This window comes from Cricetulus griseus, chromosome 6 (genome assembly GCF_003668045.3).
Source record: "Cricetulus griseus strain 17A/GY chromosome 6, alternate assembly CriGri-PICRH-1.0, whole genome shotgun sequence".
NCBI lineage: Eukaryota > Metazoa > Chordata > Mammalia > Rodentia > Cricetidae > Cricetulus > Cricetulus griseus.
Window position 1 is genome coordinate 59,058,295 of NC_048599.1, and position 25,180 is coordinate 59,083,474.

The 25,180-nt window shown below is 41.4% G+C and overlaps 1 protein-coding gene across 3 annotated transcripts in view; it reads left to right on the forward strand.

The window, feature by feature from the left end:
- Nucleotides 1-25,180, forward strand: part of Ino80 (INO80 complex ATPase subunit) — a 106,180-nt gene that overhangs the window by 57,276 nt on the left and 23,724 nt on the right. For all 3 annotated transcript variants that reach the window (XM_027422166.2, XM_027422165.2, XM_035446079.1), the window contains 3 exons: nt 3,927-4,152; nt 9,098-9,225; nt 21,581-21,675. In XM_027422166.2, the coding sequence (XP_027277967.1) occupies nt 3,927-4,152; nt 9,098-9,225; nt 21,581-21,675 (449 nt within the window). The remainder of the gene's footprint in view (nt 1-3,926; nt 4,153-9,097; nt 9,226-21,580; nt 21,676-25,180) is intronic.

Genomic DNA, 25,180 nt, shown 5'->3' on the forward strand with positions numbered 1-25,180 from the left:
CCATGTCTGTTGGTGCCCTTTCTCTAAAGAATAATAAATGTTGCTTGGAGGAAGTTGTAATCACTGTAAATGTGTGGTGATCTTCAGTGAATAGTAGAAAACTTGCCACCCTCTTTTCCTATGCCAGTCTCTTTCCTCATATTTGTAGATTTTTCTCATGTAGCATGTACTGAACCTGAAAATAGGAATAATTGGAACATGATTTTGACACATGAGAATTCTAACCATGTCTGAATATTTAATTCACACATAACTAGGCTTCACCTTTCATATCAGCCCTGGGGATGAATAAAATGATATTTCATGAAGTGCCTTTCATTCTACTGATGGTAAACATTTGGTGAGGAAAGAGAAGTTGATTTCCTTGGAGCTTTAACTGGCCTACCACTGTTAGAAGTCATTTCCCTGGTGTGTGTTCTGGGGTGACTGCCACTAAGGAAGGAGCTATTTATCAATAGCTGAGAAATAGTTCTACAAGGTTAGTAGAGTAAGGAAGATCCTGGGCAGTCATCTCACCAAAACCCAGAAATGTTTGGAGCAGTCACGCTCCCATAGCCAGAGCAGGAACACATATGTCAGGAAGGACGCTGAAATGCTTGACAAAGCAGCTCCTCTAACTACAGTAATTTAGGAGGTTAATGAAGCAAAGCATGGATTGGCATGTGAGAGTTGCAAGGGGTACAACCCTTTGACATTGTGATATGATGCTGTCAAGTACAACAGTTGGATTTCATTAGCTGTCCATGAATGCACCTGGCCTGCAAGCGCAGGTTGGATATGCCTGGGTTAGATTCGGGATGCATTTGCATTTGTGGGGAGGGAAGGATGGTTTGTCATGCCTCATCACTGCTATTTCTACACCATCAGGGTTTGCAGAATGAGCACAAGCTGTCTAGGATGGATCTAACTTACAAGCAGGATTTATTCTAAGTAGAAATGGACCTTTTTGCTCTTTTGTACCTTAAAATATATGGCTCACATACTTAGACTATGGTATTCTATAATTCCACCTATATATCGTGAACCAGGAATCATCAACAAAGCTCATCAAAAATTATTTTAAAAAGAGAGGGAGAGAGAATTGTGTCTTGGGTTCAATTCCCTGTACCACATGGTGGCTCACAACTGATCACTCTAGTTCCAAGGGAACTAGATACCTTGTTTGATCTCCATGGGTATCAGGCATACACGTAGTGCATATGTTTAGCACTGGACTTGGAAGGATGTCAGCAACATTGAAAGTTTATAAATGAAAATGGTTTGCTTTTTAAATGTTTGGGAGTGCCTATACAACAAGTCCTTAGCAAGGAGAATATTCTGCCTTTGTCACTGATCTTCCATTGTCCTTCATTCTGGGCATCTAGTTTCTGACTTTCCATCTTGAGATTATGGCTCAGAGTCTTGATTCCAGTCTGAGTTCTGTTTCGTACTAGAAAATAAGGGAAGATAAAAGGGTTGTCTTTAAAAGTAGAATATGCCAGTTTTATTCTCCACTATCCAGTATGGTGGCTCAAGCCTGTAATCCCATAATCCAGGAAGCTAAAGGAGGATGAGTATGAGTTCCAGGATAGTTGAACTACACGAGAGACCTTCCTCACAAAAGGGCGGGGGTGGGGGTGGGGACTTAGTGGAAGAACACTTACCTAACATGAGCATGTCCCTAGCTAGGTTCAATCCCCATTCAGGGATAGTGATGCAGTCAGGAAGGAAAAATGAGTGTTTTACACATTCAGTAGGGAATGCTATTTGAGCACATGTAGAACTGTCCCCTAAGTTCAAAACAACTGCTTTAATAGTTTTTTTTATGGAAGTACAGTTTTAGAGATTTTGGGGGGATGTGAATTCCATCCTACATGGGAGAGATCTGCTATGGCTCAGAGTCTGCTGGATTGCTGAGTAGGTAAACCATGAGGGTGTGTGTGTGTTTGTAAACCTGGTGTGTGTGTGTGTGTGTGTGTGTGTGTGTGTGTGTGTGTGTGTGTGTGTGTGTGTGTGTGTGTGTTGCTGAGTAGGTAAACCATGAGGGTGTGTGTGTGTTTGTAAACCTGTTCTATATTTCCATCTTTATAAGTATCCAGGGAAAAATAAAGTGAACAAGAAGGAAAACAATAACAAAAATATTTTAGAGGAAACAAAACTAGTAAGGCTTCCTCGCTCTTGTTTGCATAAACTGGTTTAACCCTGAGCAAGTTTTAGAACTCTAGGCCCTTTGCTGTGGCCTTAGGTAGTTTTGCAACTGAACTGCAGATGGCACTGCTCCCTGAGAAATTCAGTTCCTCTCCTTTTGCCAGTTAGTGCTGTTTATTTTCTGGCTATTGATAAATGAGACATTTTATCTGCTGTTGGTACCCTGTGGCTCTTAGCAGAAGCACCTGCAACCACATGATCAGCTAGCAGCATTGTTTAGGCTTGGCTTCATAGCCTGGGGTGTTTGTTAACCTAGATCAAATTTGGTTCTCCCTCCTCTCACATCTGTCATCTCTTCCCATCAAGGTTCTTCAGCATCCAAACTTTGGGATCGCTGCTCTAAAGGTTGATTCTCGTGAAAATAGAGCAGTTAATAGCAAAACAGATTGCCTAAGTACCTGTCTTTCAAGCAGTAATAGAACTGCCTACCTAGGTACAACAAATGCTCTGTTCTGATCTCTCCCACACCTTGGCTCTTTATATGCTCTGCTACTTATATCCACTTTCACCCCATCCCTTTGTTTATTTTTAAGCTTTGTCTGAGTAATGTACTGCTTACAGTGAGTGGACTTTTAGTGTTTTCATCATCTTGGATTTGGTGGATCACCACAACCTTTACTTTTTATCAAGAAGTTACCGTCAACAGGCTTCTTATCAGATGACTTCACAGATAGCTGAGAAAGGATGAACTGTGTTTCTAAGGTGGTAAAGAGCCCTTTCTCCATTGGGAAGGCCACATTTTAGTCTTACTCGGTTGTACTATATAATGACTTAAGAGTTTTGTGTAGTCTCTGCCTTAGACAGGAAATGAATATGCTGCTTGCTGGTGATTGCTTCTCTCTATCCCCTGTGTTCCATATTCCTTCTCCAGCATGGCTTGAAAGAAGGCTTCCCTTCTTTTCCATTAGGATTGTCCATGAGAAGTATCACTAAACACAAAAATCTTGCCATGAAAGCATTAAAGTCAGGCAAAGTCAGGTGATGATGGCACATGCCTTTAATCTCAGCAGTCCAGAGGCAGAGAGGCAGAAGGATCTCTGTGAGTTTGAGGCCAGCCTGATCTACAGAGTGAGTTCTAGGACAGCCAGAGCTACATAGTGAGACCCTGTCTCGAAAAACAAAAAGATAGTTTCATGTGTGTCAGACCAGTACTGTAGTCCTTTAATGATGTCTGTCCATCTCCAGCTCCCTTTCTAGCATCACCATCGTGTGTGGCCAATAGTTCTTTGTCAAGAACAGCATCTAGTAATGAGTGTCTATTGAGATTAGAATACTATCCTACTAGCACCCTAACCTATCGGCATGCTCTGTTTCTTTTTGTATCTTGTGATTGTAGGTTCATTTTATTAGAGATTTCTATTTTACCCAGTCAAGCATTGGCATTGTCTTATTTTGTTAATTGAGGAAATTTAAAGCCAACAGCCTGAGATGATCCATGCTGGTCTGATTTCAGAGTTCTGGGTCTAGGGATAAAGCTCAGTTGTTGGTAGAATGCTTGCTTAGCATTCACAAGCCTGAAATTTGCCTATAATCCCACATTGGGTGCTGAAGGTGGATAGGATCAGCTAGGTCATCATTGACTACTTAAGAATTTGGAGGCCATCATAGGCTACATGAGATCCTGTCTTAAAAGAAACAAAACAAAACAAAAACAAAAACAGTTGAAGTTCCCTCAAGACTTGGTGTGTGTGAAAAATGCAGAAGAGATTATTTTATCATCTGTGAATTTTGCCCTGTAGGTCACCGCAGTGCCGTTGGATTCTTACTGTAATGACAGAAGTGCAGAGTATGAGAGAAGAGTTCTGAAGGAGGGAGGGAGTCTTGCTGCCAAGCAGTGTTTGTTGAATGGGGCTCCTGAGCTGGCTACGGAATGGCTAAATCGAAGGTCACAGTTCTTCCCAGAGCCTGCTGGAGGGCTATGGAGCATCAGGCCTCAGAACGGCTGGTCTTTCATCAGAATTCCAGGTAAGTTTTCTGCCCCCTGAGAGCATGTTCCCAGCTTTGGTAAGAGAAGAACACGGAGAAAGTCCATGTGATAGTTTCCAGTGTTTGTGAGGTTTCTGACTCTCCTTTCATGTGTAATTTATAAGTAAAAATACAGGGAACCTGTGTTTTGAGTGAAAAGATGGGAAGAGAAATGTTTCTAGATTTGTTCTTGAGTTCTCTCCTTTGATAAGAAAGTAGTGCCACTTTTTAAAGGGAGGGGGTTGGGGTGCTCATGGGTAGAGTGCTTATCGAGTATACACATGACCTCTGGGTTCCACCCACCTCAGAGACTACTCCCCTAAAGGTTTAGGAAAGGCCTCAGGTTGAAAGAGTGCAGTTGTCTGTGCCATTGCTGGTGCAGTGAATGAGAATGTCGTCATTCCCAGAGAGCCTAGATTAAGTAGCGCAAACAGTGTCCTGCACAAGGCCTAGAGATCTAAATGATAACAAGAGGAAAAACAGTATGTTTTGTGCCAAAACTCTAGCAGATTCCCAGACCCCATGGGGTCAAGGTCCAGGGTTGAAAGGAAACTAGGTTTTCATCTTTGCTTCAGTGAGACTGCACTTAAGGAAGTTGAACACAGAGGGCTCACAGACTGATGCACTTTACACCTGCTTAGAGCTATGGTGCTAGCTTGATTGTCCAAATTCTCTGGTATCTTGATTGTATTCTTCATTGAAATTTAATGGACACACACTAGAACTATGCTTCAAAGGGAGCATCTGCTATAAGAGACAGCTGGATTCCTATGCGGAGGCCGACTTTTCTTTGTTTCTTGTCTGAAGGCTTTCTAATCCTTAGAATGCTTTGCCTATAAGATGTCTGTTTGGGTATGTGAAATCTATGTATTGCACATGGCCTCAGGAGTGACTTAGAACACATGAAAGTAGTGGGTAAAAGTGTTTGAAAGTTAAGGGGAAGAGAAAGCCCAAGCATAAAGCAGGACAGAATGGACACCAGAGTCATGCAGGTAGGAAAGAAGCATAGGTACCCAAAGAAGCAAGTATACCCTATTTCTTCTTCCTTCATTCTACTCTTTAGTTCCCAGTATAGGAGTAGAAGGCTTATTGCTGGCGCTGTGGGAATCTCTTGTGGCTTTTCCTGTTCTTTGAAAGAAAAATGGACCTTGTTTAAATAGCAGGAAGTGTCTGAGTTCTTTTTGCATCGATAAAAAGCACCAGCCTCACTGGCTGTTTACTGTGAGAACCGACAAGCTCCTCACTGACCCCATTGTGCTCTGTGGACTAACCCGGGCGGGGTGGGGGCAGGGAGGGTATCACTTGAACCTCTCTATGTTTTATCTCTGTGTTCTATACTTCTGCATTTTTTGTTTCCCTGGGAAAGGTGGAATTTTTGAAAGATTGACCAAAATTTCCTGAGTTTCATACCTTGATTGCTTCTGTAATCTTCAGCCTTTCATAGGGCTTCTTTCCTTGGAGCAATATTTAATCTTTTTGCTTGTCACTGAACAGAGTGGACAGTATGTGAATACCATAGGATTGCTGGAAAGATTATAAGAGAGGGTAGATCTGGTTGTTTCAATATCATTTGAGGTCCTGTTTTAAAGAATGGTCTGGGGCTGGGTTTGACTGGGCAGAATCTGCTTGATCTCTTGGGAATTATACTTCCCCTGGCTCTGTGCCCTGCTTAGCCACAGGTGGTGCTTTTGTACAGCACACCTTGGTAGCTCTAGAATTCAATGATGTATACCAGGCCCTAAAGATACCAGTGTGGACAGCAAAAGAAGCCTGTTTTTTCTGCATACATCACTAAGGACAAATGTTAGACACTGATTTGATCCGTTTAGCACACTCACTGGAGAACTCAGAAGTATTTTTGTTTGCATAAGTGTTTTATCCTCTTGGTTCAAGTCAGTTTCTTTGGGGCCTTTGCTTTCCAAACAGTCCAAACAGGTCTATTTAGTCTAAGGCTTACTGGTATAGCACTTACCTTGCATGTATGAGCCCTGTATTTGATCCCCAGCACCACACAAAAACAAACACACACACACAAAAAAAAAACCATAACCCAGATCTAGTCCGCCTGCCTCTACTTCCCTCAACTGCACAGTGACAAGCTGGCAGTTTTTACTGCTTTGTGTATTTGAGTTCATCATCATGTGTGTCTGTGTCTTTACCTCTGCACTTTTCTAATCCTAGCATCAGTTCATTCTAGTTATCAATCTAAAATTACCCTGGGAAGCAGGGAAGTGTGAAGACTATTTAATCATGGTTTTTAAGTCAGTTAGTAAGGGGCTAGAGATAGCTCCATCTTAAAGTGAATTCACTGCTCCTGCAAAGGACCTAGATTTTGTTCCCAGCATTCACATGGTGGTCCGAATCACCAGTTTCAGGATTTCTGATGCTCTCCTTTGACTCCAGAGGGACCAAGCATATACATGGTATACATATATACATATAGGCAAATATTCTTACTGTCTTAAGGTTTCCGTTGCTGTGATGAAACACCATGACCAAGGCAACTTGAGAGGACAGGGTTTATTGGCTTATTCTTTCTCATCACTGTTCATCAGTGGAAGAAGTCAGAATAAGAACTGAAGCAGGCCAGGAGCCTGGAGGCAAGAGCTGATGCAGAGGCTATGGAGGGCTGATGCTTGCTGGCTTGCTCAGCCTGCTTTTTTATAGAACCCAGGACCACCAACCTAGGAGTGTCACCCACTACCCACAATGAGCTGGCCAGCACTAATTATGAAAATGCCTTACGGCCAGATCTTACATAGACATTTTCTCAACTGAAGTTCCATGCTTTCCTGTAACTCTAGCTTGTGTCAAGTTTACATTAAACTACCCAGGACACATACACATAAAAATAAATCTTTCATTACAAAGTCAGCTAATGCTTTTAGACGCCGTACAAATTTGTGTGTGCTCTGCTGGTGATTTGTTCTGAAGGGAGAGGACATAAGAGGGCTATAAGAGGGCTATAAAAATATGAAGAGCTTAGCTTGCCCACTTCCATTCAGTGACTGAAAATTGTATGGCTTTAAAAACAAGAAAAAAAGATGACTAGCTCTGTGGGAAATACTAAAAGCCACCAAAATCAAGAAACTCCTGACAATCCAGCAGAGAAGGAATTATGAGGAGAAGGGAACTTCTTGAATTGTTCAGAAAACATTGCTGCCTGATCAGACTAGGAATTCCCACTGGCCTCCTTGTCTGGTGCCAAGGAGAAAGCTCAGCACTCCCTCTTGCCCTGCTGCAGTCATTTGATTGTGCTTGTAAGGAGACAGCAAAGAGAAGAGCATTTCAGTAATCTAAACAGGAGCAAACAAAGAGTCTGAACAAAGGTGTGGAGCATTGGTGGGGCGGGGCGGGGAGGGAAGGGCAGCGTGTCCTGGCAGCATTCCGAAGGTGGGAAAAGGGTGCAGTGCAGAGGAGTAAACATCCAGGACCCATAGCTTTGTAGCAAAAACAGAGCAGTTGGTGATTTGTTATGGTGCTGTCAGCACATCCGTTCTTGTTCAGTGTAGACAATAATTGTATATTGGCAAATAGTAGCAAGAATGACAGTTGAAAATTCTTGGACTGCTGTCAGTACTTGGCCTTTGCAGTTCTGAAGAAAGAGTATGGTTCAACCCCGGAAACTAAGGATGGATAGTTTGACTTAATAGTTTTTTTCTTTTACTTTTGGGAGGTAGTTGCCAGTGTATAATTCTCTGTATTGTTTCTCTTCTTTGTGTGTGTGTGTGTGTGTGTGTGTGTGTGTGTGTGTGTGTTTCCCAGCCACTTCCATATGTACGCTTATGCAACCCCTCAAGCCTTCTTTCTTCCCCTCTTAATGCAGCAATTGTTCAGGGCATGTTTATGAACCCTCTGCAAACAGGAAACTCTCCTTCCTGGAATATGATGTGAGTGAATGGTTCTGAATGGATAAGATGAAAACTTGTGAGTTAAGTGTTCTTAAAAGATCTCTGACTGAAATGTGTTTCATATGGGAAGAGGAAAGAGAAAACACAAGATAGTGAGTGAAAGCAGTTTCATTTCACAGAAGCTTGAAGTCTGTTCTTTCTGAAAAACTGGGAGTAGAGCTCATTGAAAGAGTACATGCTGGGCACATGGCCCTGGAATTGCTAGCCAGTTATTGGAGGGTGTCAAGGGTGGACACATTTATTTTCATTGGTATTTACACTATCTTCAGACAGATTCCCTTGCCTCTGTTTGTTCTCATACTTTCAGGACATAACCTGTGTCCTAGCTACTGTTCTGTTGCTGTGAAGAGATATCATGGTGAATGCAACTTATAAAAGAAAGCAATTAGGTAGGGGCTCTAAGTTTTAGAAGGCGAATCTGTGATCCACCTGGCAGGGAACATGGCAGCAAGCAGATAAACATGGTCCTGGAGCAGTATCTGAGAACCTATATCTTTCCTGCAAATTGGAAGCAGAGAAGGGGGAGGGATGGCCTGACTTGGCCTTTGGAAACCTCAAACTCCACCCCCAGTGACACCTCCTCTAACAAGGCCACACCTGCTAATCTTTTCCAAACAGTTGACTAATTGGGAACCAAGCATTCCTGTGACTCTCAAACAAGCATGAACACAGAATTAGAAGCAACAAATTTCTAGAGTAGAGTCTTGAGGTGTTCCTTACAGCACACAGCATACTTGTCATTGATAGATAGCCTAGCCTTGTATGGTTGGTGTCCCCTCAGTAAGAATGTGGACCAAACACCTAATCCACACTGTCAGCTGAGAGGCGGAATCCAGCTCTTCAGGCTATGCTTTAGCAAGCACTCCTGGAGTCAGGGTTTGAGAGGGCTTTCCAGTCTACCTCTCAAGCACTTTCCTGTTCTCAGGAAGACAAGCACCCTGATTACAGAAATTTTAGCTGCATACAGCTTTGCAGTGGGTGATTTGATGCTTCAATTAAATAGTTTCCTCCCCCGCCCCTTTTTTTCTCCCCAGGCAAGGAGAGCCTCATCACAGACAGTGGAAAGCTGTATGCCCTTGATGTCCTGTTGACTCGACTCAAGTCTCAAGGACATAGGGTCCTTATCTACTCTCAGATGACCAGGATGATAGACCTGCTGGAGGTAGGAGAAGGAACCTTGGGGACCTAGGAGTCCTTGATAGGAATCTGATATCCCTGGAGTGTCAGCCATAATTACTGGGAACACCCAAACTCTTCTTTGTGTTTACCTTCTGTAGAAGGAGCAGAGTGCCCTATCCCCCAGTAATCAGAGATGTCTGTTCTCCTCCCTTAGCCAATGAAATACAGTACTCTTCTTTTACAAGAGAAGATATTTTTGGTTTTTCGAGACAGGGTTTCTCTGTGGCTTTTGGAGGCTAACCTGGAACTAGCTCTTGTAGATCTGGCTGGTCTCGAACTCACAGAGATCCACCTGCCTCTGCCTCCCGAGTGCTGGGATTAAAGGCGTGCGCCGCCACCACCCCGCATATTGCACAATTTTAAAGCAGACCCCAGACTGGGAAGTTTCTAAATTCTATATAGAATTCAAAATTGAGGATTCCGTTTTTTTTTTGGTTTTGGTTTGTTTGTTTGTTTGTTTTAACCCAGGGAAACGGCTATTCAAGCAGATTAAATTTAATGGTTCTCATCTTGACTATATGTTGCAGACATTGGAATGATGTCTTAGCATTGGGATATTTAAAATCTGAGATAATGGTAATGTACAGCCATGGTTCATCACTGGGTTAGCCATCTTAGACAACTGTGTGAAGGAAGCCAGTTTTGTTTGTTTTGTTACTTACATGGTTAGGTTCTGTTTTGTTTTCTGAATGATGACTTACTTATGGACATGGAGGTCATAGACATAGAAACAAAAGAATAAGAACAAATAATCACAAACTGCCAGAGTTACGTCTCTTACAGGAAAATTACCTTACAGGCTAAGGTATCTGGTGATCACAACTGTGTAAGTGACTCGTGTTTTTCCTTGAGTTTAATATATGACAAGCTCTGTATTCTAGCCTGCTACTTTAAGGGGTAGTATTAAGTAGAGATTGCCATGTTTGTCCCTACTTAAGAGTAAGGGAGTCAGGAACATGGCAATACAGAATGAATAAAGATAGCAAAAAGGAAGGTTGTCAGTGAAATGACTCAACACCTAAGAGGACTTGCCTCCAAGCCTCATGACCTTCATTCAGTATCCCGGACCCACATGGTTGAGGGATTCAATTCCCACTGATTGTCCTCTGACCTCCACATGCACATCTACACATGCAGACATATACATACACACACAAACACAAATGGTAAAACATTATTTTAAAAAGGAGTGGAAACAATTTAGATTCTTTGAATGCCAAAGTTGGCTTGGTAGATTTTGCAAGGTGTTTATCTATTTTGTGGGTAGGCTCCTTTTAATAATTTGGCAACTTCTTTTAGCAAGAGATTTAATAAGCAACATCTGGGGTCAATTTTATCTCTTAAGTCTTAGATTTCATACAGTGCTTGGATTTTTGGGTACTTTGATTTGTTTCATGACATCACCTATTTATAAATGATGGGAAAGTTCTAACAAGTTTGAGCATAAGAGAGGTGATTAAACCGGTTGTAAATATCTTCTTTTGATTAGTTGGTGTTTGCCCCAGTTTCCCATTTCCCCACATACAGCTTAGCAAGTAGGACCTAGGGCTTCATGTATGCTAGATAAGTGATATCCTCAGCCATGTTTGGTGGTGTGAATCTTAAATACAGTAAGGCTCTAATTGCAGTTCAACTAAAAGAACTGTATATCTCTCATACTCTGCTCAGACCAAATGATGCCAATAGTCAGAACAATGTAAGTACCAGTCCTATGGTGAGGCTCTTCTTAGTTCTTTCTTGTCTGCTTGCCTCATCCTGAAGAGTTGGGGAAGTACAAGTGAAGGTTGTGATTGTGAATTAAGAATTGCAAAGAGGGGCTGGAGAGATGGCTCAGGGGTTAGAAGCATTGGCTATTCTTGCAGAACTCCTTGCAGAGGTCCTGAGTTCAATTCCCAGCACCGACATGGTGGCTCACAATCTTCCATAAGACATCTGGTGTCCTCTTCTGTCCTGCAGACATAACACTATACATAATGAATAAAATTAAATCTTTATTAAAAAAAATAGAATTAACTGGGCCAACGCCTTTAATCCAGCACTCAGGAAACAGAGGCAGGCCGATCTCTGTGAGTTTGAGACCAGCCTGGTCTACAGAGTGAGTTCCAGGGCAGCCTCCAAAGCCACAGAGAAACCCTGTCTTGAACCCCCTCCACCCCCCCAAAAAAAAAAGAATTAGAAAGAGAAGTGTCAGAGGATCTTCTTTGCCCTACACCAGCAACCTGCAAATGTTGGTTCACACAGATGTTTATATATGCAGACAAAACAGTCATACACATAATTTTTTTTAATTACAGAAAGAACAAAACACAATGGGCTTATAGTAAAGATGGCAAAAACCTTTCTTTTTCTAGGGCTATACCAGAATTATATAGAGTTGATTCATATTAATAGAAGTTTGAGAGATCATAAGTGAGTGACCTCAAAGTAAGCTGTAAACTAGCTGTGACAGGTGAAGACGAGTGTGGTTGTTTTAAGTCTGAAACGGCCCTGGGTTTTGGAGTGGACTGAGTGGGTTGTATTTATGAACAAGACGGCTGAGAACTTTAAAATGCAGATGCCTCTCTATGGAGAATTATAAATTAAGAAAGAGACGATTCACAAGCTGAGTTACACAGCTGAGCCATTTTCTGCATTCCAAGTAGTTGGTTCTTACAGAGCTTCTGAGCAGCAAGTGACAGTGCCCGCCGTAATACTGTCTGGCTAATGATTTACTGTAAATGTCTCGTGGATCTCAGAATAATGCAGCATCAGGTGTGTATTCCTCTATCTGTCAGAATATTTCCAGTCACTTTCATAATGGACTCTTAAAGTACGTATTTGTTAAATCCGAGTCCTTGTGACTAAAGATGGGCATTTATAGAAAGACTTCTTTGACACAAGATTTCTTGTGTTTCTTCAGGCTCAGAAAGTCGAGTTTTATTTTCAAGTTTCTCCCCACCCCCTGTCCCATCCCCACTGTTATATTATAGTTGTACAAAGAGGGAAAGAAAATTTCCCAATAGAGTAGGACACTCATGACCACCCGGATTCCAGTGCAAAGCTGGGGAGCATAACATTTCTTGTTCATTCAGTAGCTTTTTATCCTCCCTGTTATTGTTGTCTTCTGCCTTGGCTCTGCTGTTCTGGGTTCAGCAAAATTTGATAAAGGGCCTTTAGTGAGACAAGTCTCCAATCTGTGAGCAACTAGTTCTGGGCACCTGGCCTTTGTTTTCAAAAGCGATTGACAGCCTGGCATGCTGATGCACACCTTCAATTGCAGCACTCAGGAGGCAGAGGCAGGGGGATCTCTGTGAGTTTAAGAATAACCTGATCTACATAGAGTTCCAGGTCAGCCAGGACGATACAGTGGGATCCCATCTCAAATAAATACATGAATAGTGATTGATAGCTTTCTTTTTTCTTTTGATAAAAATCTCACTTAAATATGTAAATGTCTGATCCTCGAAATATAACTCTGTACTCAGAAATGTTTTAGCTTATTACATAGTATCCAAATACATATTTCCGAGTAAGGGGATTAAAGAACAGAAAAAAATTTTTCTTTATAGAACCAGGAATTTTATAGTTTCCACAGACAAAAGTAGAGGATATGGTACATGAGTAAGTGCATTCTGGTTTATTTAATATTCCTGGAGTCACCTATCCTGTCTTACCTGTCGAGGGTACTATAGAAATAAGACATAGCCCTGAGCAGTTAGGATGATGTTGTACAGCTATATGTCAGACAGAACCCTTCTACAACCACCTTTTTTGTTGGGGGAAGGATGCCCTCTTTGATATTTTCATAGTTAGAGAGAGCTTTTCATTCATTACAGTCAACCTACATTATGTCTGGGTTTCCTCTTTGGAGATTCGTTCCTGTTGCATAAGCAACTGAGTCTGAATTTAAAAGAAATATACCACTGGATTTTCTGTGCAGTATAAAAGTCCTTGTAACAAGTTAGTCAGCTCATGCTTATATGATATGATCCAATAAATACTTAAATCCAGACACATCTTCACCTGAACTAATGTTTTTAAAGAGTAGAATATATCCCACCCCTTAGGAGACAGAGGCAAGTGATCTTTGTAAGTCTGAGGCCCAGCCTGATCTACAGAGCAAGTTCCAGGACAACCAGGACCTTTACACAGAGAAACCCTGTCTCAACACAAAAGTAGACTATAGAATTAAATCCAGATAATCCATAGCTAATTGTAACAACTGAGCTGAGACCACTGGTTTGTGTGTCTTGCCTGAGCAAGCCATCCAAGTACTAGAGAAGGATTCATCCTAAACAGACACTCTGTCATCTGAGCACTGGCTTCTCTAGAACTCCAGATTATCTTTAGGAACTATGGTTTTGAATATTCTGGGAAGCTAGCATATTCTTAACTGTCCCCAAAGAATTAAAAGCAAATTTGTGTCACCATCAACTGAATTTTCATAAGGCCTTAAGAATGATAGGAAATGCTTTAGCTTACAGCCATACTATTTAAAATCTGTGTAGGGCCTGGGGACCATGGCTGTGGCCCTGTGGGTAAAAAGGGTGTGCTATGCAAGTGTGAGGACCTGAGTTTATCCCTAGCACTCATATAAAAAGCGAGTTGTGGACACATAGGCATGGGCACTCTCTTGTGTGTGTACCTGCCCCCATCACTACCACCTGTTCTGCGTTGGGAGAGAGGCAGCTGGCAGAGACAGGAGGATCTCTGGGGCTTGCTAGCTGCCAGCCTAACACCAGGTTCAGTAAGAAACCCTGTGAAAGGAATAAAGTGGGTAGTAATAGGGCAGGACACCTGACATACTCTATTATACAGATGAGTGTGTATATACACACACACACACAGGAAACATACATTAAAAAAAATAAAACTAAAATCTATAAATAAATATATTTATTTTCATGGTACTTATGAGCAAGGCATTATGCTAATCAGCAGTGTGCCTAGTGGAATAGACTTTACATATACAAATACCTGCCAAATAAACCTTGATACTAGTGCCAAAATAAAGCACTAGCAAAACTAAGGATAGATAGAGGGAATGTGATTATTTGTAACTCAGTCACTTTTGCAGAAAGCTACATAGAGAGTAATATCTGAACTGAATTTAAATCAGACTTTAACCATCAGGAAGAAAGGAAATTTAAAACTAAAGAAACCTGATTTTAAAAGGCAATGATGAGGGGCTAGAGAGATGGCTCAGAGGTTAAGAGCACTGACTGTTTTTCCAGTGGTGCTGAATTCAATTCTCAGCAACCACATGGTGACTAACAACCATTTGTATTGAGATCTGGTGCCCTCTTCTGTCATGCAGGGGTACATGCAGACAGAACACTGTATGCATAATAAATAATTAAATCTTTTAAAAATAAAAGTTTTTTTGTTTTTTTTAAAGGCAATGATGAGAAAGTATAGACTTGGGGAGGTAGTCCACTGTGCCTGGAAACTATGGTGTGGGAGACAAGAAAGACAAGAAGTATGTTGAACTCATGAGAATCTTAGGAAAGACCTGTATTTTGTAAGAGAAATACATCAGTATGCTTAGGTAGGCTGCAGAGAAAATGTAACAGATGTAGAGAGGAGCTCTGTGTGTGTGTGTGTGTGTGTGTGTGTGTGTGTGTGTGTGTGTGTGTGTGTGTGTGTGCGTGTGTGTGTGTGTGTGTGTACGCCATGTCTGGAGGTTTGTACTTTGACACTTGGTCTTTCTCTCATTTTGCTTTATCAAAGTGGAATTGGGTTAAAAACAAACATCAAAGGCAATTTTGAAATAAACCTTAGGATGGATGGGCCATGTCCCATTTCCCTTCCCCACCTAGCAGTGAGCATCCTTTTACCTGGGAAATAGAAGAATGAAGCAATCTTTGTGAGTCCCAATTCTAGCCCTAGGTCTCTTTGTAGACTTTATTTAACATCCACTGTGAAGTGGGAGTGACTGTAATATCACCTGTCTTAAAGCCATCCTGAGGATTACATGAGCTGAACCAAGTAAATATATAGAAAACACTGACTATACAGAATCTTGTGGGGGTTGGGGGTTGGTTGATGAAGACATCCCATTTAGTACTGAGTGCTCCAGAGTTTTTCACTCTCTGCAGCAGCATTAAACTTGATGCTTACAAGCCATACATTATCAAAATGGCTCTACTGTCAATCCTGCATTTCTGACAAACTCCAGGTGTCTCTAGTGATGAATGTCATTTTAGGATCATGTCCGATACCAGGGCTCAAAGGCTTTATATGCTTTGGTTATATTCTCACCTGTGGATTTGGGGTATATATTAGTTTCAGTTTTGAAACTTTACTTAAGGTATCGTTAACAAGTAAAAATCATAGGTTGGACTGTGGTGGTGCATGCCTTTAATCCCAGCACTTGGGAGGCAGGTGGATCTCAGTGAATTTGAAGCCAGTCTTGTTTAGAAAGCTAGTTCCAGGACAGCCAGAACTGTTACACAGAAACCCCTGTCTGGAAAAAAAACAAAACAAATTATATTTAAGGTAGTATGTTTCTATTATTTTTCTACTTTTGTGTGTGTGCATATATGTGTGTATACATGTTTATAAATATCTATAACATATATACGTAATTATGTATTCTCAGTATATACTCATATATATATATACATATATATATATCATATTTGTTATGGAGCAATCAAATTTCTTTAATGTGTAATGTATTTGACAATCCTGCACATGTATATAGTGGATCTTGATCCTATACAACCTCAACTCCCTCTTCTCCTCCCCAGCATGCCCTGTACGTGCATACACCCCTCTTTTTATGATAGCCCATGGAGTCTAGTTAGTGCTGCCTACTGGAGTGTGCAGGTAGCCACAGCTGCAGTGAGCAATGAGTAGACGGGCCATGCCATGTCGTGTCCAGAAGGCAGCATTGCATCCTCCAGCCCTCACCTTCTTTCTGCCTCCTCTTCTATGATGTTCTCTGAACCTTGGCAGGGTGGAGGTGAGTTGACAGAGATGTCCCATTTAGGATCAAGCATACTGTAGTCACTCTCATCCCCTTATCAGTTGTTAATTGCTGCATTAACTGTTGAGCATTACAAAAAGAAGCTTCTCTGGCCAAGGTTGAGAGTGGTATTAATCTATGGTATTTAGAAGACAGTTTGACATGTGCTTTAGCAACACAAAAGTAGTAGGTTCCTCACTAGGGCAAATGACCTCCAGAGTAATGCAGGCATGGATTCCCTTCTGTGGATCAGTCTTCATATCCAGTCAGAACCTTGGTTATCTTCATACTGTTTTTGTACCAGTGAGCCTCTTGTCTAGCAGGCCAATATTATAACATTCAGAGTTCATATGAGGCAGGGTAGTACAATTGATGACTTTTCTTCCCCAGTTTCTGTAGCACTTTCTGGCACTATGAAAAGCTAGCCAACAAGGAAAAGGTTTTCATATCAGCCCCAACTTAATTTCTCTATGTCCTGCATCCAAAGTGTGCTGTCTTCAGCTGCAGAGTCTTACTGTATAGTTATGGTGCGCAATGGCAAATAGTCTGCCTTGTTTGGGTGACTTCTGGAACTTCCCTGACCACTAACTCCATAGGGAGGTAACCCACACATGGTACTGAGATTTTAATAATTAGCTTACAAAATAATATGTTTCCATAAGGGTTTTTCATCTTTGGATTAACCTACTTCCTTCTTCCTCCCCTCTCATTTACCCTTCCCTATTCTTTTCCCACTTAAATATTTAACCCTCTCCTTGTACTTTTATAGCATATGTTTCTACTACCCCACCACCCCTCTCGTGGGCTTTTCTAGCTTACTGACCTTTACAAGCATTCGAAATTGCATACACATCTACAAGTGGGAAGATGGACATGTGAGTGAGAACATGAAGTCTGGTCTATAGACTGAGTTCCAGGACAGTCTAGGGTTACACACAGAAACCCTGTCTTGGGGGGGGAAAAATCATTTTTCTAGCTGGACAGTGGTGGCACACGCCTTAATCCCAGCACTCTGGAGTTAGAGGCAGGCAGATCTCTGTGAGCTTGAGACCGGCCTGATCTACAAAGCAAGTTCCAAGGCAGCCAGAGCTGTACATAGAAAATCTGGTCTCCCCGAAAAACAAAAACCAAAAATACTCTTTTTTTTTTTTTTTTTTTTTAGCACAGAGTAAAATTCTATTGTGTTTGTTTGCCACATTTTCATTTATCTGTTTATCAGTTGGTGTACATCTCACCTAATTCCATTTACTAGCTATTGTGAATAAAGTGGCATTGAACATGGATATGCAAGTAATATCCATAATTGATGTACCAGTTTACACTAGTACAAACATTGGATAAGTGTTCCCCTTTCTCTCGATACATGCTGGCATTTGTGTTCTTGTTTGTTTTGTTTTTTTGAGCTAGGGTCTTTCCATGTATCCTTGGCTATCATGGAACTCTATGTAGTTCTGACTGGCCTCACAGAAATCTACTTGCCTCTGCTTCCTGAGTGCTGGGATTAAAGATGTATGCCACCAAGCATGTGTTATTTGTATTCTTGTTAATAGCCATTCTTACTGGGGTGAGATGGAGTGTCAAAGTAATTTAAATTTACGTTTCCTCAGTGGCTAATGATGTCGAACAATTTTTAAATTGTTTACTGGCCATTTATAGTTCTTTTTTTTTTATTTTTTTTTTTCAAGACAGTTCTGGGTAGCCCTGGCTGTGCTCTAACTCACAGAGATCCCCCTGCCTGGGACTCCCAAGTGCTGGTTTTAAAGGCATGTGCCACCACTGGCTATAGTTCTTATTTTGAGAATTCTAGTTCTGTCCCCCTCCCCCATTTTTTAATAAAATTATTAGTGTTGAGGGTTTTGGGTTCTTTCTATATTCTACATACTAGTCCTCTGTCAGGTACATACTGGCAGAGATTTTATTACTATTCCGTAAGCTGTCTTTTAACTCAAGTAACAGTTACTTTTGCTGTACAGCAGTTTTTTTAATTTCATGTGATTCTGTTTGTTGATTATCAGCTTTATTTATAGTCTGCTTGCTTAGAGTCCTATTTAGAAATGTCCTTGCCCGTGCCTTTATCTCAAAGTGTGTCCCCTGTGTTTTCTTCTAGCAGTTTCAGAATTTCAAGTATAATATTAAGGCCCTTGATCTATTAGGAGTTGAGTTTTGTGCGGAATGAAAAGATAAGAATTTAATTTCGTTCTTCTACATGTAGATCGCCAGTTTTCTCAACACTATATGTTGAAGATGTTGTATTTTCTCCAATGTGTATTTTTTGCGTTTTTGTCAAAAATCAGGCATCTGTAGTTACACAGCTGCGTAACTGGATCTTCTCTTGTATTTCCTCTTGTATTTCCTTGATCTGTGAGTCAGTTTGTATGTGGATACTAGGCTGCTTGCAGTTCTGTGACTCTACATTCTGACATCACATTGGGTGTGATGGCAGCTCCTGCAGTATTCATTTTGTTCGTGATGCTTTGGCTGTCTAGGATCTCTTGGGCTTCCATATGGCAGTTGCATTAAATCTGCAGATTGTTTTTGTAAGGCAGCATTTTTCACAGTATTGATTCTTCCTGTTCATGATCATGGGGGTGTCTTTCCATCTTCTGGTGTATTCCTAATTTTTTCCTCTGTGTTTTAAATTTTTCATTGAACCGGTTTGAAAGATGGTCAAGAACACACATTGCTGTTATGGAGAACCCAAGTTCAGTTCACAGCACCCATATTAGGAACAGGACCTCCAACACACACACAATAAGTTAATGTTTTTTCATTGCAGAACTGTTCCATGTTGATTATTTTTGTTTTGGAGCTGTTGTTTTTTGTATGTTTTAGGTTACTGTAAATAGGATTGTTTCTCAATTTTTCTCCCTTTTTTATTTGTATGGGGTGCGTTGCCTGCATTTATGTGTGTGCAAAATGTGGGTGTATTGCCTGAGGAGGCCAGAAGAGGGCATCAGGTCTCCCTGAAATGGTATTACAACAAGTGGTTGTGAGCTGCCTTGTGGGTGCTGGGAATCAAATGTAGGTCCTTTGGAAGAGCTGTTAAGTGCTTTTAACTGCTGCGCCATCTTGCTAGCATGGTATCCTGCCACTTTGTGCTGAAAATACTTAACCTGTTCTAAAAGTTTTCTGATGCATTCTTTAGGATCTTATAGATTAGAGTCTTGTCATCTGCAAACGGGTACTTTGCCTTCCTTTTCTATTTGTGTGCTTTTTATTTGTTTTTCTTGTCTTGCTGATCAAACTAACAATTCCAACACTATATTAAATACATGTGGAGAAAGTGGGCCCTCTTACCTTGTTCCTGATTTTAATAGAATTCTTTGAATTTTCCCCCCATTTAAGGTTATAGCATTTATTGTGTGATGTTGGATTTTGTCAAAAGCCTTTTGCATGTATTTACATTTAATTTTACTTTATTTATTTATTTATTTATTTATTTATTTATTTATTTATTTATTTTTCTCTGTGTAGCCCTAGCTTTCCTGGAACTAGCTCTTGTAGATCAGGCTGACCTCAAACTCACAAAGATCCACCTGCCTCTGCCTCCCGAGTGCTGGGATTAAAGGGGTGCACTACCACAGCCTGGCCATGTATTTACAGTTTATTTTATGTATAAGAATGTTGGGGGGGGGCTGGAGAGATGGCTCAGAGGTTAAGAGCACTGACTGCTCTTCCAGAGGTCCTGAGTTCAATTCCCAGCAACCACTTGGTGGCTCACAACCATCCGTTATGAGAGCTGGTGCCCTCTTCTGGTGTGCAGATATACATGGAAGCAGAATGTTGTATACATAATAAATAAATAAAATCTTTAAAAAAAAAAAAAAAAGAATGTTTTGGGAGGGGTTGGGGTGCCACGTGCCTTTATCCCAGCACTTGGGAGGCAGAGGCAGGCAGAATCCATGAGTTTGAGGCCAGCCTGGTCTGCAAAGCTACAGAGAAACCCTGACTCAAAAAAATAAACAAAACAAAACAAACCCAAAATGTTCTGTCTGCATGTATATATATGCATCATGTGCATGCCCTGTTTGTAGGGAAGTTAAGGGGCAGTCTGGTCTACAGAGGGTTGTGGGGCTACAGAGTAAAACCTGATCTCAAAAATGAAACCCAAGAGGTGCACACCTTAAATCCCAACACTGGGGTGGCAGAGGCAGGTGGATTTCTGTGAGTTTGAGGCCAGCCTGGTCGACAGAGTGAGTTCCAGGACAGCAAGTTACACAGAGAAACCCTACCTTATTAATTACTTATTTCTTGTTTCTGATTCATATTTTCAAACCGCAGCTTTACTGTAAGTAGACTGAAGCAACAAAAGTAAAGCCACAGATTGAAGGGCTACTGTTACTGTTTGCTGAGTGTGTGTTTGTCTGTGTCTGTGGTGTCTGTGTCTCCCTGCCTGCCTGCTTCAGGTCTCATATTGCCCAGGCTGGCCTTGGATTTGCTATGTAGCTGAGGTGGTTCTTAAAACTACTGATGCTTTTGCACCACCTCACCTGACCGCATGTCTGTTTATAAATAGGCTGCCATGTTGAGGTTTGGATGTGAGCTTTTCTGCAGTGAACTTTGTGTTCTATGATCTTGGTTAACAAAAGGGAAAATAAGCATGAATTTGATCTCTGAGGTACCACAACTTTGGTGACAAGAGAAACATTCTTCCATTTGGATCTCTTAAAATCTTTTCTCTATTTTTAAAATTGTGATTCCTCTTAAAGATGATGTGAAGAACATACTCAGCTTAGGAAAATTACTTTGTCCTGTGTTTCACTTTGATACTCAAGACTGTAAATTCAAGAACTTTAATCCAAAGGGATTTGCCAAGGGTGGGGCCTAGGGACATTGGTATAAATGTTAATGACTGAAAGGAAACTGGCTGTGGTCATAGCTATGAAAAATGTATGCTTAGTGACTGAAAAGCCATTTTAGTTTGGGGATTTAGTTTTTATTTGGGGGAAGTTGTGGGGTTTGTTTTGTTAAAGATTTATTTATTTATTATAGATAGTGCTCTGCCTACACACCAGAAGAGGGCACCAGATCTCATTATAGATGGTTGTGAGTCACCTTGTGGTTGAGAATTGACCTCAGGACTTCTGGAAGAACAGCCTTAACCTTAACCCTTAACCTCTGAGCCATCTCTCCAGCTCAAGGGGGGAAGTTTTTATCAAGCCTACATAAATCTATAGTAGCTAAGTTTCCAAGTTGAGGTTGAGATTACAGGTTGATTTTGGATTTCATACAGGAGCAATAAACACACTTGATGGCCTTTTACAATCATTTCCTCCCCATTCTGTATATAATGACTTGAACCTGGTGTGGGTAAGGTGGGCAAAAGCCTGAGAATTAGAATGCAGTGATTGGCATCAGACTTACTGTGTTCTTTTATTCTGGTTGGCAGGAATATATGGTTTACAGGAAGCATACCTACATGAGGCTGGATGGTTCATCCAAGATCTCAGAGAGACGGGACATGGTTGCTGATTTTCAGACCAGGTAACATTAATGAGAATTACCAAAATTCTTTTGATTTTCCTCAGTGCTTTAAGTGATGAGTTAGTTTGTTTTAAGCCAGTGCATCTTAGATTATTAAGCAATCATGATAGCATACCTATCGTGTGGTGTGTGTGTTGATATATGTGTTCCTATGTGTTTGTGGAGGTCAGAGAGATCGACATTACATGTCTTCCTTACCAGTTTGCTCTCCACTGACCCACTAAACCTGGAGATTACTGACTGGACACGAATAGCTAGATAGTGAGATCTAGGTATCCTCCGATCTCCACCTCCCTGGCTCCAGGGTGGCAGGTATGCACCACCACAGCAGCTAATACCTACTATTCTTAGAGTTTGCCAAGTCTGCTTAGAGTGATTCAGATCAAAGAAGGAATATGAGTATTAGTATCAAACATGATATGGCTGTGTAGCCTTGACTGTCCTAGAACTGGCTCTGTAGACCAGGCTGGCCTTGAGTTTACACTGACCCTTTGCCTCTTCCTGAATGCTAGGATTACAGACATGAGTTACCACACAGCCATTTTTTTTTTCTCACTGGTCTCCTCAAAGAGAAAGCCCCATTCTTCTGCAGATAGATCTGTTAAACCCTTTTCTTATATTCAGAGAATTGAGAATTATGGTAGACGGGCTGGAAGATGGCACAGTGATTAAAAGCATTGACTGCTCTTCCAGAGGACCTGAGTTTGATTCCCATCCCCCAAATAGTGGCTCACTACAGCCTATAACTCCAGTCCCAAAGAATCTGACACCCTCTTCTGGCCTCCTGGGGTACTGCATATACTTGCTACAGACTTACATGAAGTCTAACCACATTTTTGTTTGTTTGTTTGTTTCTATGTGTAACAGCTCTAATGTCCTAGAGCTCACTCTGTAAACCAGGCTGGGCTCAGACTCATAGAGGTCTACCTGCTTTTGCCTCCTGAGTACGAGATTAAAGGTGTGCAGCACCGCATCCAGCTTAAGGCTTAAAAATTAAGAAAAAAAAATAAGAGAAATAATTTAGACCTTACAGTGTGAATAAGAATGGTTCTGAGTTTCTGGACTTTAGTTACATGTCCAGTTAGTAGTTATCTTTTTAGTTCTTGAGAAGAAATTTAAGCAACTAGCTATTTATGTTTATTAATTTCAGTTTTATTTATTTATTGTTCTACTTGTTTGTTTGCTTTCTTGAGACAGATCTCATAGAGCCCATGTCTTTAGCTGATTGTCTTGTTTCATTTGAGGCAGGGTCTCCCACTGTAGCCTAAATTGGCCTGAAATTTGTAACATGTTGACATCTGGTGCTGTCAACTAATTTAGCTGATCCAATTCCAGGGTGGGAAGGAGAGGGGCAGAGAGAGAGAGAGAGAGAGAGAGAGAGAGAGAGAGAGAGAGAGAGAGAGAGAGAGAGAGAGAGAGAAGAAGAGAACATGTACTTGGAGGCCATAGGTCAACACCAAGCGTCTTCCTCTGTCACTCTTCGTGTGTGTGTGTGTGTGTGTGTGTGTGTGTGGTGTGTGTGTGTGTGTGTGTGTGTGTGTGAGAGAGAGAGAGAGAGAGAGAGAGAGAGGAGAGAGAGAGAGAGAGAGAGAGAGAGAGAGAGAGAGAGATAGGATTTCTCATTGAGCCAGGAGCTCACTCTTGGTGCTTCCTAGCTGGCCAGAAAGCCCTGGGATCTATCTGTTTCTGTCTACCAGTACTGGTTCTGGGAGTACAAAGGCATCACTGCCCCTTGCTCTTTGTGTGGACTGTAGGGAATTCAAACTCAGGTCCTTGTCCTCATGCTAACTCAGCAGCTGCTTACACATTGAACTATCTCTCCAGCCATTTCTTTCAGTGTTGAGTTTTTTTTGTTTTGTTTGTTGTTGTTCTTGGGGGTTTTTTTTTAGGGGGGAGGGTCTTGATATGCAGCTCAGGCTAGCCCAGAACTCAAAGTAATCCTCAGCCTCCTGAGTGCTGAAATTATAGGCATGAAGGATCATACTTGGCTAATCTCCTAACTGACTTAGTAAGAAGAGTTCACTGAGTAGGCCCAGTAGCACCAGGCGTTTCAAAAACTTTCCTGCAGGGGCTGGAGAAGGCTCAGCCTATTAAGAGCACTTGGTATTCTTGCAGAGGATCCAGGTGTGGTTTCCAGCACTCATGTGGTGGCTCACCACTATCTTTAACTCCAGTTCCAGGAGACCTAGTGCTCTCTTCTGGCCTCTAAAGGCAGTAGGAATACACATACTGCACTATCACATTTCCCACAGAAGATGTTTTCACCTTGTAAGTGTGAGTAGCATCTTAAAATAGAGAAAAAGACAGGTGTTTTTCAAAACAAAAGGCATGCTTTGCCAAATATTTTCATTATAATTAGTGAAAAAACATCAAAAGAAAAAATTGCAGTTTCAACTCAAAAGCCCTGTGGCTCAAAGGTCAGCCAGAGTAAACAAGAACTCCTATAAAAAGCCATTTACATTCCCTTCATACAAGACTTATTTATGAGGGATCCTTCCAGGAAAAAGTCTGGCTGAGACTAAAGACTGTTTGGCCAGGATGTCCTGGCAGCGTTCAGAACATGTGACCAGTATGTGATCCTAGGAGCCATTCACAAGGTCTTTGCTCTGTGATGAGCTGGCTTTTGCCTCCCTTCCTCCTACCCTATGACCTTTACCAAATAGATCCCCACTTAACCTTTGCCTCCTTTTCTCCTACCCCTTGGCCTTACCAGATGGAGTCCCCCTCCTCTCCCTGTACCCCAATATCTGACCAGTTAGGGTAACCCTTTGGAAAACATGGGGGAAATGACTGTAGCATGGGTTTTGTTGTTTGTTTTCTTCAGAATGAGAGCATTGTGATGCTGCAGTATCTTCTTACAGTCTGCTGCCTTTTCAGTCATTCAAGAAGTTTCGCTCCCATCCATTCATGCCTAGCACTGCTTGGGCTTTTGGTGCAAAGGAGACCTAGTGGGATGTTTTAAAAGGGAGAGATTGAGGCCAAGGTGTGCCTGTGCAATGTGGGGTTTCATAGACTCCCTACTCACCCCCTAAGGAGCTTGCTGTTCAGCAAGCCTTGAGCATGACTCGAGCCCCTAGGGGGCAGTCAGACTACGTTGCCTTCTGGGAGTTTGTCTTGTCTAATCAGAACTCTTAAAAACCTAAGTATATTAAGTAAAACAGAACTTCTCAGAAGTTGTAGATATATTATTTATGATAATCTGACAATATAGTCCAGAATGGAAACTAAACCCTTTGATAATTACAACTCAAGATTTGTCTAATCTTTATTTCCCATGATTTAATCACGTTGATTGTAAGAAGATTTTGGCTATACTAAATATTGTTTGACCAGAAGCTGTCTTTTCACTACAAAATTGATATTTGAAAGAAGCATTTTTCACCCTGGCACTGGTAGTGATCACTTATAGTTCCGGTGTTCTAGGGGCAGAGGCAGTCCATATGTGTGGGTGTGTGTTTCCTATTTATGAGTGTTTACCACTTCAGGGTGTGATTTCTTCAGCCCT